The sequence below is a fragment of the Populus trichocarpa genome, chromosome 14 (assembly GCF_000002775.5).
Source record: "Populus trichocarpa isolate Nisqually-1 chromosome 14, P.trichocarpa_v4.1, whole genome shotgun sequence".
Taxonomy (NCBI): domain Eukaryota; kingdom Viridiplantae; phylum Streptophyta; class Magnoliopsida; order Malpighiales; family Salicaceae; genus Populus; species Populus trichocarpa.
The window spans coordinates 12,296,047-12,314,352 of record NC_037298.2 but is presented as its reverse complement, the minus strand read 5'-3'; the positions used below and the strand labels follow the sequence as shown (position 1 = coordinate 12,314,352).

General features: G+C 31.2%; 1 protein-coding gene across 2 annotated transcripts; it reads left to right on the top strand.

Moving 5' to 3' along the window:
- The first annotated feature begins 14,939 nt into the window (after positions 1-14,939).
- On the top strand, positions 14,940-17,897 carry LOC7456012 (nudix hydrolase 2). 2 transcript variants are annotated; one of them, XM_024584661.2, is made up of 10 exons: positions 14,940-15,223; positions 15,373-15,412; positions 15,703-15,929; positions 16,053-16,118; positions 16,195-16,332; positions 16,418-16,495; positions 16,589-16,639; positions 16,756-16,790; positions 16,992-17,100; positions 17,240-17,897. In XM_024584661.2, the coding sequence occupies exons 1-10, from the start codon at positions 15,209-15,211 to the stop codon at positions 17,420-17,422; spliced, it is 942 nt and encodes a 313-aa protein (XP_024440429.1). In that variant the 5' UTR covers positions 14,940-15,208; the 3' UTR covers positions 17,423-17,897. The 2 variants fall into 2 exon arrangements, with proteins under 2 accessions (XP_024440429.1, XP_002321202.3); XM_002321166.4 differs by lacking the exon at positions 15,373-15,412.
- Positions 17,898-18,306: the final 409 nt, after the last annotated feature.

Below are 18,306 nucleotides of genomic sequence, written 5' to 3'. Positions count from 1 at the left end.
TCAGGAAGCAAATCTGTCATTCGATGTCGTGCATGTCATGACATAATGTATTTTTTAAAAAATATTTGTTCTTGATGAGAAAAAAATCACCTAATATAAAAAATATAAAAGGCATACATTTAAAATAAAAGTGGATGTTAAATATTTGCATATTCATCTTTCTTTTGCTCTTAGAAAAAATATTGGCCTAACAATTTAGTATTTAATTCGTATTAACAATTCTTTCATAGCTGATTGACTCATCTATTTTTTTAAATTTATTTTATTAAACAAAAATAACATCTTCACATTTCTCAATTAAAAAACTATGATACAATAAAACGCTTTTGTAACATTGGTACTTCTTTTACTGTGTTAAAAATTAATTTGGAATCCTATCCGTGGTGTACATGAATTTTAAAGTTAGTTATTTACTACGTTTTAAGTTATTTTTTCATCTTTCTTGAATAAATTAATACCTCTCAAAACACACAAAAAAAATTATCTGAAAAAATAACATAAAAAAGTAAAATAGTTTCAGGATTTTATTTCTTTTTTCTCAATGCTTTCAATTTTTTCTGGTTTTTTCAATAGTAGTTCTTCTTTTTTGGGTTTGTTTGAATTAAGTTTTTTCTTTGTATTTTGAGGTTATTTATACTATAAATTTTAATAAAAGGACCCATTAAAAAATATGTAAATATATAAGAACTCAGTTGATAGATTGAGGTTCCCAGACATATTAGAAAATAGTTCTAATATATCAAGACAAATGGATTAATTTACCAATTTTAGTCACAAGCTATGCGTAATGCATATGAATGGCTAATGTATATAAATAATGTTTGATATACAATTTTCAAAAAACAAATATCTTAAGACCATGATATAAAATAATTCTTGTTAAGATTTACTGAAATTATATTTTTGATAAGAACTCAGTTAGACCATGACACCTCGAACTAGCACCCACCTGTTTGTGTAGTTTTTGTTTTTCAATCTACAGAAATATAATATTTTTTACACACATTGTATTTAAAAAAATATAAACGTTGTAATTGCTATCAAAACTTATTATAGGATATAAATGTTTAATTTATATTGCATGCAAAAATAAGGTAAAGAACATAAACATGCATTCTGAGCATTTAATTGAATATGTAGAATTACTGATGAAATATCAAAGATAATACCATGTATATTATAATATATAAAGATAATTATTATACTTCAACTAAAAAAAAAATGTAAATGTTTTTACTTGTTAAAAAACTTAGAATAAGATTTAGATGAAAATATGTTGTTGTTAAGGATTAATCATTTATCTTTGAAACTTTGTTGCTTATCTCTTGATGTAAATGAAATGATAATAATCAACCTCTCAATATTTCAACACATTTTTTTTAAGTGCATTACTAAATAAAGTTCATGAACTCTTGGAATTATAACTCAATGTTTTTCTAGAATAACATAACTGAGCTATAAAGCAAAAGAAAAACAAATGAAAAACATAGCTTAAATCCTAGTAAAGAAATTTGGAACATTAAGGTGAAGAAGAGTTTGAAAAATGATGTAAAACACTTTTTCTTCAACCTCTTTTTATAATGAACTTTGGAACAGAAGATGATGTAGAATCGCTATAATTAATTCTTATCGTTTTGCTTTAATTGTCTGTCATAAAAAAATCAACCTAATAGTTTTTTTTTGGGCTTTACAATTCAATTTTTTATGTATAGATAAAATTATTCAATTTAAAAAAGATAATTGTTCATAATCCTTATTCATGAGCCGAATAAATAAATAGGATGGCAAATATATTTTTTTATGGGTCACAAAATTATTTTATAACAAACCCAAATCCAAGTCTAAATTAAGTTGGAAAAATACTCAAACTCAAATGCAGACCCAAACCCAATTCTCAGTCTCTAGGACCTGAATCCCAAGACACAGAGCTCGACTTTATGTCCATGCCCAAGCCCATACCTGAACCTGAGCTGAGCTGAACGAGTGGGCGTGTTTGTGGCTTAAGCCTAAAACCGCTTTTCTTAAGCTTATTATGACTTTTCAACTTTGCATTGTATAAATTACAAGAAAATCTTGTTTTTATCCAATATTTTGAACCTATATCTTGGAATATCTAGTCACCTAGGTAGGTTTACCATCATTATATTCTTTTATATTTAAAGGCTTTAAGTACATTTCTCTTGATGAAGTATACACAAGCTCTCTCGTCATATCTTTAGTCACCAAATCCACATTATTTTTCTGACTTTACATAGTCAATGCAAATAATCATATTAAAGAGCAAGTATCCAATGATATTATGTTCATTATGCATATTTCTAGACTTACCATTATATATATTACCCTGTTCTCTCTCAATTATTGACTGACTGTCACAATGTACACAAATTACAAGCACTAATTTTGAACAACATGGAATATACTCCAAGAAGTTCTGAAGCCATTTGGCTCTTTATCCATCTTTATTAAGAGCAATAAACTTTGATTCCATCATGAATCTTATAATGTATGTTTTTTTTAGAGGATTTCCATAAATAGCTGCTCTACCAAGTGTAAAGACATATCCATTAGTGAATTTTCTAATTCCTAGTATTAGATATTCAATTGGCATCACTATACTTTTTTAGTATGCCAGGTAACCAATATAGTATAACCCATAATCCAAGTTGTACCTTAAATATTTGAGTAATTTATTTATTACTCATCTTTTAATACAGATAGAATGATTGTTATCAACCTACCAGAATTTCAACATCACCACCTTATTTAATTGTACTACTAAACAAGGTTCATGAACTTTAGAAAATATAACTCAAAATCTCTCCACAATAACAAAACTAAGCTTTAGAGCAAAAGGAAAATAAAATGGAAAAACAAAGCTTATATCTTAGGAAAGAAACATTGAAAACTAAGGTAAAGAAGAGCTTGAAAAACTATGTAAAACACTTCTCTAGCCTCTTTTATAGTACATTTTGAAGCCAAAACTAGTATAGAACTAAATCGGGTAATTATCATAATTAATTTCTGCTATTTAACTTTAATTATTTGTCATAAAAATGAAATTAACCTAATATATTTTTTGCTTTAAAATTCAATGTTTTGTGTATAAATAAAATTGTTTAGGTTAAAGAAAATAACTGTTTAGACTCCTTATCCATGGGCTAAATAAATAAAAGGGATGACAAGAAAAAAATTATTCATAAGCCAAATAATTATTTTATAACAAACTTGAATTCAAGTCCAAAATAGTTTGGTAAAAAAAAAAAAAACCCAAACCCAGTTTCTAGGACCCAAAGTCCATGCCCAGGTTCGAGCCTGAGCCAAACAAGCACGCGTATGTGTATGTGGCTTAAACCCAAATCCAATTTGTTTAGGTTTATTTATGATTCTTCAACTTTTCACTATATAAACTACAAGAAAATCTTGTATTTATCTAACGTGGAATAAAAAGTTTTGAGTTTCACAAAAACATATTTACCAAGGATTGTTTGAGATTAATTTGTCATTTACCTACAATTTATTTTAATCATATTAATATTCTATGTTATAGAATTTTTGTTGAAAAAAAATATTTTTCAATAAAACTTTAGCTCTAACAATGAGTAGAGCTATTTTTAATTTGAGCTCAAATATATTAATTAACCATAGTTTTAAAACAAATTTTCTAGCCGTGATTGATTTGGGATAGCTTCAATAAAATTGTTCTATATATGTTATCCTTAAGTTTTCTTCAGGATTGCGAAAACAAAGAAAAATGATATATAAACCCTTTTTTTTTTTAATTATATAATTTTTCATTTTTCTTTCTTCATATCCCCCCACCCTCCAAATCCAAGTGCCTAGCATAAGTTTAACATCATTTTATCAAAGAACCATCTCAATTCAATAGCTTAAGGTGAGGTTCTAAAATATGATTTATATAATTCTCTAACACACTCTCTCAAGAAACTTACACAGACCCACACTACCTTGTGCTTAATTTTTATCAAATAAGAAGATGATGAGATTCGAACTCGTAACCACTTAGTCATTAAAACTCTGATACTATGTTAAAGAATCATATTAAAACTCTAATAGTTTAAGCTGTTAGGTAAGGTCACACAATATGATTTATATAATTCTCTAACACATTTGACCCCTTCAGTATATTTTTATAGCGGTTGATAACTTAAAATTCCCCACCCAAAATAATTTTAACAAGTTTGGCTACTCATTTCAATTACTTCTTGGCAAAACGTACACGTTGCTCTCATTTGATATGATATATGTTGTTACTATCGTTTTTTTTCCTTGCTTGTGAATTGTTACATCTTCTTGATCATCCATAAAATGCACTGTATTGTCTCTAGTTGGCTCTGAAATTTCTCAACAAATGGGCAGTGATATAGTTTTTTCATTGTTAAGTGTCTCTATGAACTGAAAATAACTGCATCATTACTGATAATTAATGCTCTGAGCTAGTATTACTGTTAGATCATCAACAGTAAAGCTGTAAATTTCTGAATCCCTTCCTGTTTGATTTCGCAATATACATGCAGTAAGCCCAGTTTAAGTCACAAAATAATGATCTTGCTTCTTTTTCACTACCTCGTACAATGTTTGTGAATTTATTGTAAATAAATCTACTAGACAACTCAATCTACTAGAATAAACAGTACACAGTGCAGTGCTTCAAGAATTTGTAAGAGCTCAATTTCCCCCCTTTTCGAGGTGGGTTGGTATTAGAATCACTCAAAGAGTTTCAACCCGTCGAGTTTGGTCTGTTTTATAGACAAGATTGATTGTGGGTATGTGCTGTACCTTTTTTCTATCTTCACTGGTGCCACTACTCTGTAAATCCTGCACCAATTGCTTATGCATATCCTCCAAATGAGTTAGGTGTAACTCCCGGATGCTTGGCAGCGAATTCTCCTCCAGTTTCATGCTATCCCAATTGTGCAAGCTCTATAAATTTCAGCTTCTTCAGCCTAGGGAACCATCCTTTCTTGAAGTGTAAGAGCCTGCCGTCATATGATTTCTTGAGTTTGAGGAACACTATACTGGAAAGTTCATGGATAGAAGAAAGTATATCTTCTTGGAGAAGAGAATAACCCAAATACAATTGTTAGATTTGTTTGCCAAGGACCCAATCCTGGGAGGTAACCTATTTAATCGACCGATCAAGGTTAGTTAAAGAAGAAATATCGGAGGCATAGGTATTGCTTCCAATTGAAGTTCTTCTTCTGCATTCGTTGCCATCACATCTATGCGGAGGAGCCCTGGCAACAGTTGAATTGAATTGCGTAACTTTGATCCATCAGCAGCTCTCAACTTCGTAATCTCAACCGTTTGAGATCAGTCAAGTTTCCCACCTGTTGAATCAGCTCTTTCTCTGCTTCAATACAAGCAAGAGTCTACAAACTGCAGATGTTCCATATTCCTGCCGGAACCTGCATACTAATGAGAACATCTATTGTTTCAGAAATCTTATCATTTTTGCGGAGCATAATGTCTCAAATTAGATAGTTTTGATTTTCCACTCGGTAGCCTCTCCATACAGGTATTCCTTGCATCCAACGTTTGTATTTGTAAATTGTTTAGCCTTTCCATCGACTTGGGAAGCTCCCTGATCTTGGTATCTCTCAAGTTCAAGTACCTTAGATTGAACAACTCAACCGGTGTTCCTCGCATGTTATCAATGGAGATGAAGAAACCTTGGTAATTTAAATTTTGATGACACTACATCTAGAGTGAACGAAGAGCACATATCCGCTGGAAACACAAAGGAGGAGCGAAGATGGTGTGACATCGTACTGATTAATCGGATGCCATCAACAGTATCGTGAACTCATAACCGGTGGATTTTTCCTTCTAGCTTTGATTGGCAATTGATAAGCCAGGGGTTTTGGTGAGCTTTCGTTCCTGAAGAAGAGAAACTGAATTTATAGAGACTGTTTTGAAGAGAACAATGAATTTGCAGACATTGTTCGGGAGAAAAAGGAAAAACAACAGCAATTGTGTTGTTGATTTTATTAACGTGAGCACTGTTTTTCTTTAATACAGAGGGATTTTTCTTATGTATATGTAACATATATTAACACCTCTACTTTATCTACAAGGATAAGTCTTATCCTTATTTTTGTGGATGATCTTTTTGATTGTGCATAAGATCTCTTCTCTTGTATGCTTTCTAGAGGTAGATTCTGATTGTATACCAATCACTCATGTAGTTGCTATTTCCTTATCAGATTAGACTCCCATGTTAGCTAGAGTTTGTTGCCTTTTGAACTTCTTTCTCTCCTAACATTTCTCCACTAATTTAAGGGATGTTGCTGGAAGTAAAGTGTGAGTGTTCAACCTTGTTTCTCCTATATTTTTTTATTCATCTTATCACTTCATCTACTCACACCATGGTTACTGCTACCAGAGTGTCTATTGCTAACACTCTCCCTCAAACTATGCTTGGGTTGAAGACATAGTTTGTTTTGAAAACTTGTAAGGGCCGCTTTGACATTGGCTTTGTGAAGAGATCTGCAACTTTTTTATTAGTGGAGATATGTTTGATGATCAGTTGTCCAAGGAAAACTCTCTCTCGCACAAAATGATAATCTAATTCGATATGTTTGCTTCTAGCATGGAAGACAGGATTGATTGTTATATGAAGAGCACTGAGGTTATCACAATAGAGTGTTGGAGGAGATGTCATTAGAATGCAGAGATCTTTTAAAATAAAAGTTAACCATGTAAGTTCAACTGTTGTATTATCCATTGCACGATATTTAACTTCAGTGCTAGAATGTGACACTATGTGTTGTTTCTTTGCGCACCAAAAAATGATGTTTTTGCAAAAAAAAAAAAAAAACACTGTATCCTATGGTGGAACATCTAGTAGTGAGGTAACCTGTCTAATCAACATTTGAAGAAGCAGAAAGATCAAGTGAAGTATTGACAGAAAAATATAGACCTATGTTAAGAGTTCCTTTAACATATCATAAGATTCGTCTAACCATTTTTAGATGTGTCATTGTTGGTGCATGCATAAACTATGACACATAATTAACACTATATGAAAGATCTGGTCGTGTGAGGGTGAGATACTGTAATGATCCAACTAATCCTCTAAAATGGTTAGGGTCTTCTAGAGGGATATTGGTTAAGGAGGCTTTTATCTTTGCTTTAAGAGGTGTGCTCATATGTTTACAATTTGTCATTGTAGCTTGTTCAAGTCTAGTCAAATGCATAATGTGACTGAGATAAGTGAAGACCACTCGTTGTTTTACAGATTTCAATTCCAAGAAAGTGATGAATAGGTCCCAAATCTTTCATTGTAAACTCACTACTTAAGAGTTGAATGAAGTTGCTGATAAGAGCCTCTGTAGATCTTATGAGCAACATATCATCTATATAAAGCAAAAGTACCAGTAAGCCATGTTCAGAATGAAAGATAAATAAAGATGGATCAGATAAGCTATAGATAAATCCATATTTAAAAAGAAATGTGCTAAAACGATCAAACCAGACACGTGGAGCTTGTTTGAGTCCATAGAGAGCCTTATGCAATTTGCAGACATATTTTGGATGTTGTGAGTCTGCCATTCCTAGTGGTTGTCTATATATATATATATATATATATATATATATATATATATATATATCTTTGGTAATGTTACCATACAAAAAGGCATTCTTTAGATCAAGTTGTCGAATAGGCCATCTTAGAATTAGTGTTGTACTGATAATCATTCGTATGGTGCCTGCTTTGACAACTAGAGAAAAGGTTTCAGTGTAGTCAATTCCATCAATCTGATGGTACCTTTTTGCAACAACACAAGCCTTTAATCTGTCTAAGGATCCATCAAGTTTTAGTTTTGTCTTAAACACCCATTTAGAGCCAATTATATGTAGGTCTAGGGTGCAAGGAACAAGAGTCTATGTCTGATTCAACTGTAGAGCAGTAAATTCTTCTTCCATTGCAGTTTTCCAACCGGAATGAGTCAAAGCTGTTTGAACATTTTGTGGCTCCCTAGGTACACTTTGAGAAGATATAGATGTTAAGACATACTTTGGATTTGATTTTACAACTCCAAGTTGAAATCGTGTAACCATAGAGTGAGAATCTTGTCCTTGAGAGGGCTGTAGAATTGTTTATGTAGGTTTTGTTTATGGAGCTTTGCTCGTTTTGTTTGTGGAGCTTTTGCCGAAGTGGTTGATTGGGACCAAATGATCATTGGGTGAGAAAGATGATGAGTTATAGCTGCCTCAGATTCTACCTAAGAAGTTTTAGATGTTGTTTTTATAGGGTCTGTTGTGAAGACTATCACAATTAGGGCAGAGTCTGTTATTGTTGGAGCTGAGTGTTTTTCTACTGTTGGAGGATCTGTTATTCTCCCAATTGTTGCAAGATCTGTTACAAGATCTATTGTGGATTCTATCATTGTTTCTGTAGTAGGATCTGCTACTGCCTCAGAGTTTGTCTTTGCTGTAGGATCTATTGCTGCCTCTAAGTGTCCTGTTGAGTCTATTATAAGATAGTCTGTTGTAGGATTTGCTGCTGCCTCTAAGTGTCCTGTTGAGTCTGTTAAAGGATAGCTTTCTTGTTCTTGTAGATATATATATATATATATATATATATATATATATATATATATATATATATTCAATTGACTGCTCTCCCTCAACCTGTAGTGGTGTAGGAGACCCCGCTGGTTGTGGTTTGCTATTCTAGAGAAACTTTATGGCAAAAATGTTTTGCACCTGTGTAACTCCCGACAGAGGACTGAAGTATGAAGTTGAATCCTTGTTTTCTGTATTTTTTGCAACACTATAAGAATTAATGTGAGGAATCCATGTGTCAAATATATGTAATGTATGTGATGAAGGTTGGATATTGGTTGATGATCAAACATGTATGACCATGCTTTATTTGATGAAACATAAACATGATATGTTTAACATCTTTCAACTATTTTATAATATGATTTAAACTCTTTTTTCTGTTAAGATTTTGATTCTCTAATCTAATAATGGTTAAAAATGTGTTAATTATGAATTTCAAAGATACTTTGATGCTTATAGCATCCTTCATGAGATTATTTGCTCTTAAAGGCCTCAACAAAACAACATTATAGAATATAAAAACATGCATAATCTAGAAAATTGTATAGCTCTCCTCATTAGGGATCATGTGCTCAATAGTTATCGGGATAATATAATTGCAACACTATATACTTAATGAACCATATATTGTCTAATGTGTTAAACTTTCAAACTCCATTTCAAGCTCTTTCAAACTTCCAAACATGAAACATTGTCCTCTATTTTGATGCTTACGCTTTGAAAGGTTAATGATGGTTTGGAAGGTTTGGTTTGGCTATGATGAAGACTGTTTAAGGAGAGTAACTAAGATCATACTCTATTTCTAAAACATCACAAGAAAAAGGTAACAACCTTGATAATTTATGTTAATGATGTGATATTCATAGGAGACGACTTATAAGAGATCTATATACTTTAGAAATACTTGGTAACTAAAATTGAGATAAAAAAAAAATCTTAAAGGACTAAAGTATTTTTTAGGTATTTAGTTAGCTCGGTCAAAACAAGGTATATTTTTATGTCAAAGGAAGTATGTATTAGATTTTCATGTAAAACAAAAATGCTTAATTATAAGCTGGTTGAAACTCCAATATGTTAAAATCACAATTTAAGAGAATTTTTAAATCAAATAACTATAAATAAATAAAGATATCAAAAGTTAGTTGAAAAAAATAAGTTGTTTGTCATATACATGGCTAGATATAACATGTTTTATGTGGACACCTCCCAAGATATGCTAAAATTAGATTTCAATCTTTCACAACTTGACCCAACAAGAACTTATCTTGGAGAACCAAAGTTATACACAAAGATAATCCCACCCTACGCTTATTAGAGAAATGAACAAGTATTTTAAAATCACAATGACGTTGATCAATCATTCAAAAAGTTTGAAAGTTTAATTAAGAACTTAGTATAAGAATCACTCAACCATATAAATGATAGCAAGAATAATGATTTTTTTATACTAAAAATAGTATTCCCTAAAAAAATCTCTATAAAAGAGTATTTATACTAGAAAGAATCAGAAGTGTAATAGAATATCTCTAGTGAATATGGATAAACCTAATAATCAGAAGTGTAATAGAATATCTCTAGTGAATATGGATAAACCTAATAAATAGTAATAATCCATTAAACCCAAATTTAAATAAAGGCCTTAATATCTTTAAAAAGTCTAATAATAACTAAAAGATAAATAAAACAATAGCTCAACTAATTTAAATAAGACTAAAATCATTTTTGTAATCTGCTGACAGAATCAAAATCTATCTTCAAACGCATGGTTCTCTCTCATCTTAATGAATTAGATAACACACAATATATTACTGGAAAGATATGAATGTATACTTTCCAATGCAACTAGAATCACATTAAAATTCCTTTATATTCAGTGAAATAGACCATGAGCCTTTTATCCTGCATTAAAATGCTTCAATACCTATACTTGAAGTATCACATTCAATCTTAAAAGTTTTTTGAAAAGTTAGGTGAAGCAAGTAATGGGGCTGGAATAAGCTTTTCTTTTAACAAATTAAAAGCTTTCTCTTGTTGAATTTTCTATTTAAAACCTATTGTCTTCTTTAAAATTTCAGTTAAAGGAGTATATATTGTACTAAAATCTTTCATAAATCTTCTATAGAAACTAGTCAATTCATGAAAACTTCTTACCTCACTTGCCGTCTTAAGTGTAGGCTACTCTTTTATAACCTTAACCTTAGCCTCATATATCTCAATATCTTTTTCACTAACAACATATCAAAGAAAAAAAAAATTATTTTTATGTAAAAGTCACACTTTTTTAGATGGCTTTGAATATTTTTTTCAAAGCTGAGTTGTCGCAAACCATAAGCTATCCAAATATCCGATCTCTAATGGTAATTTCTATACTCTTTTAGGAGAGAGAGATTTCTATACCTTAGAGTGCTAACTCTTTTCACACGAACCACCGGTGATAAATCTTCTATACCCTTTTAGGAGAGAGAGATTTCTATACCTTAGAGTGCTAACTCTTTTATACCCTTTTAGGAGAGAGAGATTTCTATACCTTAGAGTGCTAACTCTTTTCACACGAACCACCGGTGATAAATCTTCTATACCCTTTTAGGAGAGAGAGATTTCTATACCTTAGAATGCTAACTCTTTTCACACGAACCACCAATGATAAATCTTCTAAACCCTTTTAGGAGAGAGAGATTTCTATACCTTAGAGTGTTAACTCTTTTTTTTTTTGTGTTTTAGATATTTTTGTACTGTACTCTCCTCACATTTTAGAAAACAAAAGGCATAACAATTTATTTATAAATAACCTAAAAACCCTATAAATACAAAATATATCAATTTGCCCCTTCAATAATATATATATTATTCAATCAAGTCCCTACTTGATTGTTTCTAGGTCTAGAATTGTAATACCCTATAATAATTACATTCTAGTCCTCAATTTCTAAAATTTATTTATAATGAGGTCACACTTGATTAATCATTTCATTTTAATTTCTGACCAATGGTTCTTATATGTGTGTCCTATTAGATTCCCTAATAAATTAACTCAAATATATATCATAATTCTAAATAAAATGAGATTAAATAATTTAATTTATTATCAATTTGACAATTGATTTACTTATATTTGAAGATCAAGTACAATGTCTTGTAATCTGTCATGATCTTTCAAATATTAAGAAAGTCATAAGTGGTTTGACTTAACCTTTTTGTGACTAGTTTCTCAATGTAATTATTATCCATTCATTATGAATGTTCTGATTCAGACATTATAGCATGTGATATGTCTACTTTGTTAAATTATGTTAGTTATCGACATTACAATAATTGATTCTTTGAATAAGATTTTGAAACTTTTTTCAAAACTCATTCCACTTTGACCAAAGATTTTACAATCAATACTATTTGAGAGCATATGAACTATTTTTTCTAATTCACCTAATGTGAGTAATCTTTTCTTGATCACTTAAATATCTTCATAGAGTTTATGTTATACCCAATATCTTCTCATTTGTTACCTTTGATTAGGATAACATGTGGTCAGGATCAAAGCATAACACTTCATATATAAGATAACTTAGTGATCTCAAGTTTAAGAATCACTTACATAACTATCATGTGAGCTTTATATATATATATATATATATAAGTGATCTCTCCATATGAAATTCTATTACAAGTCAGTTTAGTGTACATGTCATTTGCCAAACACCATCATATTAGTTCCTAGTATTCCTCATACCTCAGTTTATGAGAGCAACTGTTTTTTTTTTTATAAAGACAAGAACATAATATGCAACATTGACCAGGAACATTTAGAAACAATACTTTGATGCATTAGGAATCTCATAATTATAACAACTTTATATCTTCCTATGCAAAACATTATTGTTCCATGGACTTTATCTTTGCTTTAGATTTATTAAACATTAGATTCATTAATTAAACATGAGATTCATTAATGAGTTTAGTCATTAACTCAGGCCGCCTTCGTTTTTTTTTGTCTTTTTTTAATCGAATATTTTTTTTTCAATTTCACCTTCCAATAAATCAATGTTTTTTTTTTAGTTTTTTTTTTTAATTTTATCCTTTAATATTAGGTTGTTTGAAAATTGAGCTTCATAATTGTTTTTTAATTTGCTTTATATGGAGTTATTTCAGTCTTATGAATTTAGTTTTTATTCTCAATTTCAACATTTAACAATGGATCTATTGGAAATGGAGCTTAGTGATTTTGTTATTTACTTTTTATGAAGTTATCTTGATCTCAATACTCACTTTACAGGTTTAACAGGTTAACCTAAGTTGATTTAAATTATTATTTTTTAAAATCTTTTTTACTTGTTTTTTTTGTTTAATCCTTTAACATTGAGTTGGTTAAACTTCATAATTTTTTCTTATTTGCTTTCTATAAGGTTATAATGATGTCATGATCCGGATTACAGATTTTACAGGTTAACCCTGATAAATCTAATATATTGTTGTCTCAATATTTTAAAAAATATATTATCTAATATATCACCGTATCAATATATTTTTTAAAAAATAATGTCAATTATGCATTATATTTGAGTTCATAATTAAACTTTTTATTAGAAAACAAAATAGCCGTGTTTATATTTTTTTTTTATTAAAAAGAAATTGATCCGAGAAAATCGACAAGGATAAATGATTTAGTAATATTTCTAAACCAAAACATATAGAAAAGAAAGTTAATATTTACTTACTGTCAACAAGTTTATCATGTAAAAAGATGGTACCGTTTTTCACTCACAAAACTATTTTTGTTTTTCCTCTCTTTCCTTCCTTACAGGGACAGTGAGAGGAAGGTGGAAGGAAATGAACTGGAAAAGCAGTTTGTATGAATTTTTAATGCACATTGACTGAACCAAAAAAACCTCCAGCAAGACATAAGCAAAGTCAAGATGAGTACATTTTAACCGTCCAGTAGATAATTTAGTGGTTAGAACTTGAGACTAAGTAGTTTGCTTTTCCTGTGGTCTCAGGTTCGAGCCTTTTAGTTGCTAATATGATGGTCATTGAAGGTTTATATGTTCATTAACTTCAGGGCTTGTAAGATTAGTCGAGATGCGTATAAGTTGACCCGATACCTATATTAATAATAATAATAAAAAAAAAGATGTGTACATTTAAGAATAACAGCACGCACCTAGAAGGTCTTATATAGCCCAATATTTTGTACATGACAACTGTTTCCGCTTCTTTCCAATAATTCATCAGATTGAAGCTCAAATTCTCTTTATAATATTTAATTCATATTAACAACACTTTCATTGGTGGTCGATTCATTTATTTTTTAAATTTATTTTATTAAACACAAATAGCATCTTCATATTTTTTTTAATTAAAAAACTATGATATAATAAAATATTTTTATAACATTGATATATTCTTTTACTATATTAAAAATTAATTTGGAATCCTACATGGTGATGTATGTGAATTTTAAAGCTAGTTATTTACTACATCTTAAGTTATTTTTTCATCATTCATGAATAAATCAATACTTCTCAAAACACACATAAAAAAAAATCTGAAAAAATAACAACAAAAAGTAAAATAATTTCAGAATTTTATTTCTATTTTCTCAATGCTTTTAATTTTTTCCGGGTTTTGCAATAGGAGTTAGCCTAGGTTAACTTGAATTATTATTTTTTTATCTATTTTTTTTTAATTTTTTTTAACATTAAGTTGGTTAAACTTCATAATTTTATTTATTTATTTATTTTCTATGAGGTTATCATGGTGTCATGATCCGGGTTGCAGATTTAACAGGTTAACCCGAATAGATCTAACATATTGTTGTCTTAATATTTTAAAAAATATATCATCCAATATTTCATCGTATCAATATTTAAAAAAATAATAATTATGCATTATATTTTTAGTTCATAATTAAACTTTTTATTAGAAAACAAAATAGCAGCGTTTATATATTTTTTTATTAAAAAGAAATTGATCCGAGAAATTAAATCGACAAGGATAAATGATTTAGTAATATTTCTAAACCGAAACATATAGAAAAGAAAGTTAATATTTACTTACAGTCAACAAGTTCATCATGTAAAAAGTTGGTGCCGTTTTTCACTCACAAAACTTTTTCGTTTTTCCTCTTTCCTTCAGTGCAGGGACAGTGAGAGGAAGGTGGAAGGAAATGAACTGGAAACGCAGCTTGTATGAAGCAGCCAAGCTGTTATTTTCAAAACCCCTTTTGCACGTAGTGGTCTATACTACAGTACGAAACCGTGTCAAGAATTTTTGGTCAAGATTAAGAAAGATTTACCATTCAAAGTATCCTGGTCAGTTGATGACCATCAACCCCAATAAATTTCCAGGTGCCATACATTTAATATAAAAGAATCCGAAAATTCAGAGAAATACAGATCTCTTTCGTGAAGTAAGGTGGAAGCTACCAAAAGCAGCTCGAACCTGCAAATGCTGTATATTAGCAATAATATTTGGCTTAACATTAATGATAAGCAGATGATCAGAATCAGGTATCGCAAACTAGTGTTTCTTCTTCCGAGCAAGAACTCTCCGTCACCAGTTTCTCTACCTCCAAATAGGCCTCGTCTGTCGACCACCCTATTATCTTCATCTTCTCGTCATGGATTTTCGAAAGGTATTTGAACTTTGGCTTTCCGATGACTACTACTCTGTTGTTCAATAAAAGTTTATCAGGTTCCCAGAACGTCTTTTTCCTCTAGACATTCCTTTTTCTCTTCTTCAGACACATATAAAAAAGCTAATGGTTAATTGGGTTGAATGCAGGCACTTCTTCATGTCATTCTCTTCATCTTCACAATGAGGAGTGAGATACGTTTTGCCTTGTTAATTAGGAGTTTTAGGACTTGTTTTAATTACTTTTCCATATTTTTGTGAGCTAGAAACAGATCACTTCACATTGAATAGATTTGTTTTACATACCTTCCATAATGCTCGAACAGGAAAGCCTTTTTGTATGGTTATGTCTGAATAAACAGCATTGATTAGCTTCTATAATTGTTCTACTTTCTCTTTCTGAGAATTGGAAGGTGTTAATAATGTTCTTTGTTTTTTCAACACAAGTACTATTTAGCAGCTGATTTTCCGTTCCTTCAGGTAGCAGTTATTTCAAGGCTTTCTTTTCGCCCAGGAAAATTCCAGCTTCAACAAGTTCATTGTCTATTAAGGAGCAAATTGAAGCTGAAAGTAGAGTCGAGCATGTTGGATTACTCAATGCAGTTGAGGATTTGTATGAAGGAATTGTAATAGAAATGAAAGAACCTGTGGACTCTACAGAATTTATCCCTTCACTCAGAGCATCCATAGTAAAATGGAGGCAACAAGTAATGCTTCTTTAGTGTTCATTAGTCTTTTATGTTTTCCCTTTACTCTCACTTGACTCGATGATAATTTAATCTCCACTTGCATAACACACAGTATTTTTCATTTCGTGACACTCCTTTCAGGGGAAAAAGGGTGTATGGATCAAATTGCCTATTGGACTTGTCAGTCTTGTTGAACCTATAGTTCAGGTAATTAAGCACATCTTTACAGCAGCAACTAGTGCTTGTTCATAAACTTTAAAGTAATATTTTATGAGTTGTGTAGGAAGGATTTAGATATCATCATGCTGAACCAGACTACTTGATGCTGGTGTATTGGATTCCTGATACTCCTGATACTCTTCCAGAAAATGCTTCGCATCGTGTAGGGGTTGGGGCTTTTGTATTGAATAGTAATGGAGAGGTATTCGATAATTATTTTCAATCTGTCCACCTTCTCTTTGGATAAGTTTTGATGGCATTGAATTCTATAATTTGTTTACGAGTAGGTTCTTGTAGTCAAGGAGAATAGTGGAGAATTTAAAGGCACAGGTGTATGGAAGCTACCTACCGGGGTGGTTAATGAGGTGAGCAGGATTGCAAGCATTTCCATTCCCTGCAGGCTGTAGTGTTGTCTTTTACAATGCTCTACCTCGTAAATTAAAAATTTCCATCCACAGGGTGAGGATATTCCTTCAGCTTCAATTCGAGAAGTTAAGGAAGAGACAGGAGTAAGTAATCAATCTGCACTCTTTTAGACTTAAAAATGGGAGCAACATGGTGAAATATCTTTAGCTTCTTATTTTCCTTTCTAAATCTAAGGTCTTCGGTTTTCATCCTGTATCAGATTGACACAGAATTTATGGAAGTTCTAGCATTCAGGTGAGATGTCTGCTTTGTAATGAATAGACTAGTTCATCATGCATAAATTGTTTCCAGGCATTGGTGCTATACAAGGAATACAGATAGTCTTCCATGTGCATCATTCGACAGGAGAATTCCATTCTTTCTCAGCATAATCCCTCTTTTTTTCCCACTTAAATTCCGTACTTTCACAATTTCATCTCTGTTGTTCGCTCGCAGACAAAGCCACCGATCATTCTTTAGCAAATCAGATCTATTTTTCATTTGCATGCTAAGGCCACGCTCTTTTGACATCCAGAAGCAAGATTTAGAGCTCGAGGCAGCTCAGGTATTTTACTCTGGTAGTTACTTGATTGTATGTAAAAAAAATGATCCTCTGGGTTAGGTCATGCCTAGATTCAATAGTTTCTCGGTGCCCACCTTAGTTTTGTTTCATTTTGCTTTTCTCAATTGTATTTTTCTCTCAGTGGATGCCAATTGAAGACTATGTGAACCAACCTTATAACAAAGAACATCAGCTCTTCAAATATGTTGCCGAAATATGCAAAACTAAAGCCAAGATGGACTACAGTGGGTTTTCTGCAATGCCTGTAGGCCCAGATTCTGGTAAAGAAACCTACTTGTTCTTCAACAACAGGGATTTCAACTAAGCTTCTGCGAAAGAGATCCACGGATTGTTACAGAACTGTCGCTTACAAACTGTAGAACTCTTTAGTTTTTCCTGTCTACCTTCTCTTGTAGTTGTGCTAAATGTCTATACATAGACAACTCTCACACAAATGGAAAGCCAAAGAAAAATGGAATAATTCTTCGTTTATGAACATGCTTCACAGCAATGAAGGCCTGATGGTGATAACTGTTGAGTTTGTTGCTTCAAGTTGCTGCTGCACTCTGTTTTAGTTACGATTTTTTATGCTTTAATAAATGATTGTCCTAGTCTTTAGGAATCAGTTGATCTGTTAAGTTGTTAACAGATCATGGCACGTTAAGCTGCTATAAGTTAGCATTTCTGTTGCTTTTATTTCAATAAATATGTAAACGATTGCTGTGAAACATCAAGCAATTCTGTATTCAATCCTTTTCTTAATAATACTGCAACATCAATAATATTGCAGTTTTCTACAATTCTCTTCTATTTTCTTTTCTTACATAATACTCAAACACGTAAACACTTTCAATTGATATCAGAGCAATTATTTCTTGAAGGGACCTGTAATGGAGGCTGAATCAAGTTTTTCTCACATATCCTCTCCTATCTTTGACGACGAGAACTATCAACTTTGGACAGTCAAAATGGAGACCTATTTGGATGCCTTGGATCTTTAGGAAGCTGTTGAAGACGATTATGAAGTTCATCCGCTGCCTACTAATCCAACAGTAGCTCAGATCAAAAATCACAAAGAAAGAAAAACAAGGAAATCAAAAGCAAAAGCTTGTCTTTTTGCTGCTGTTTCCACAACAATCTTCACCACGATTATGTCTCTTAAATCAGCGAAAGATGTTTGGGATTATTTGAAGAAGGAATATGCAGGAG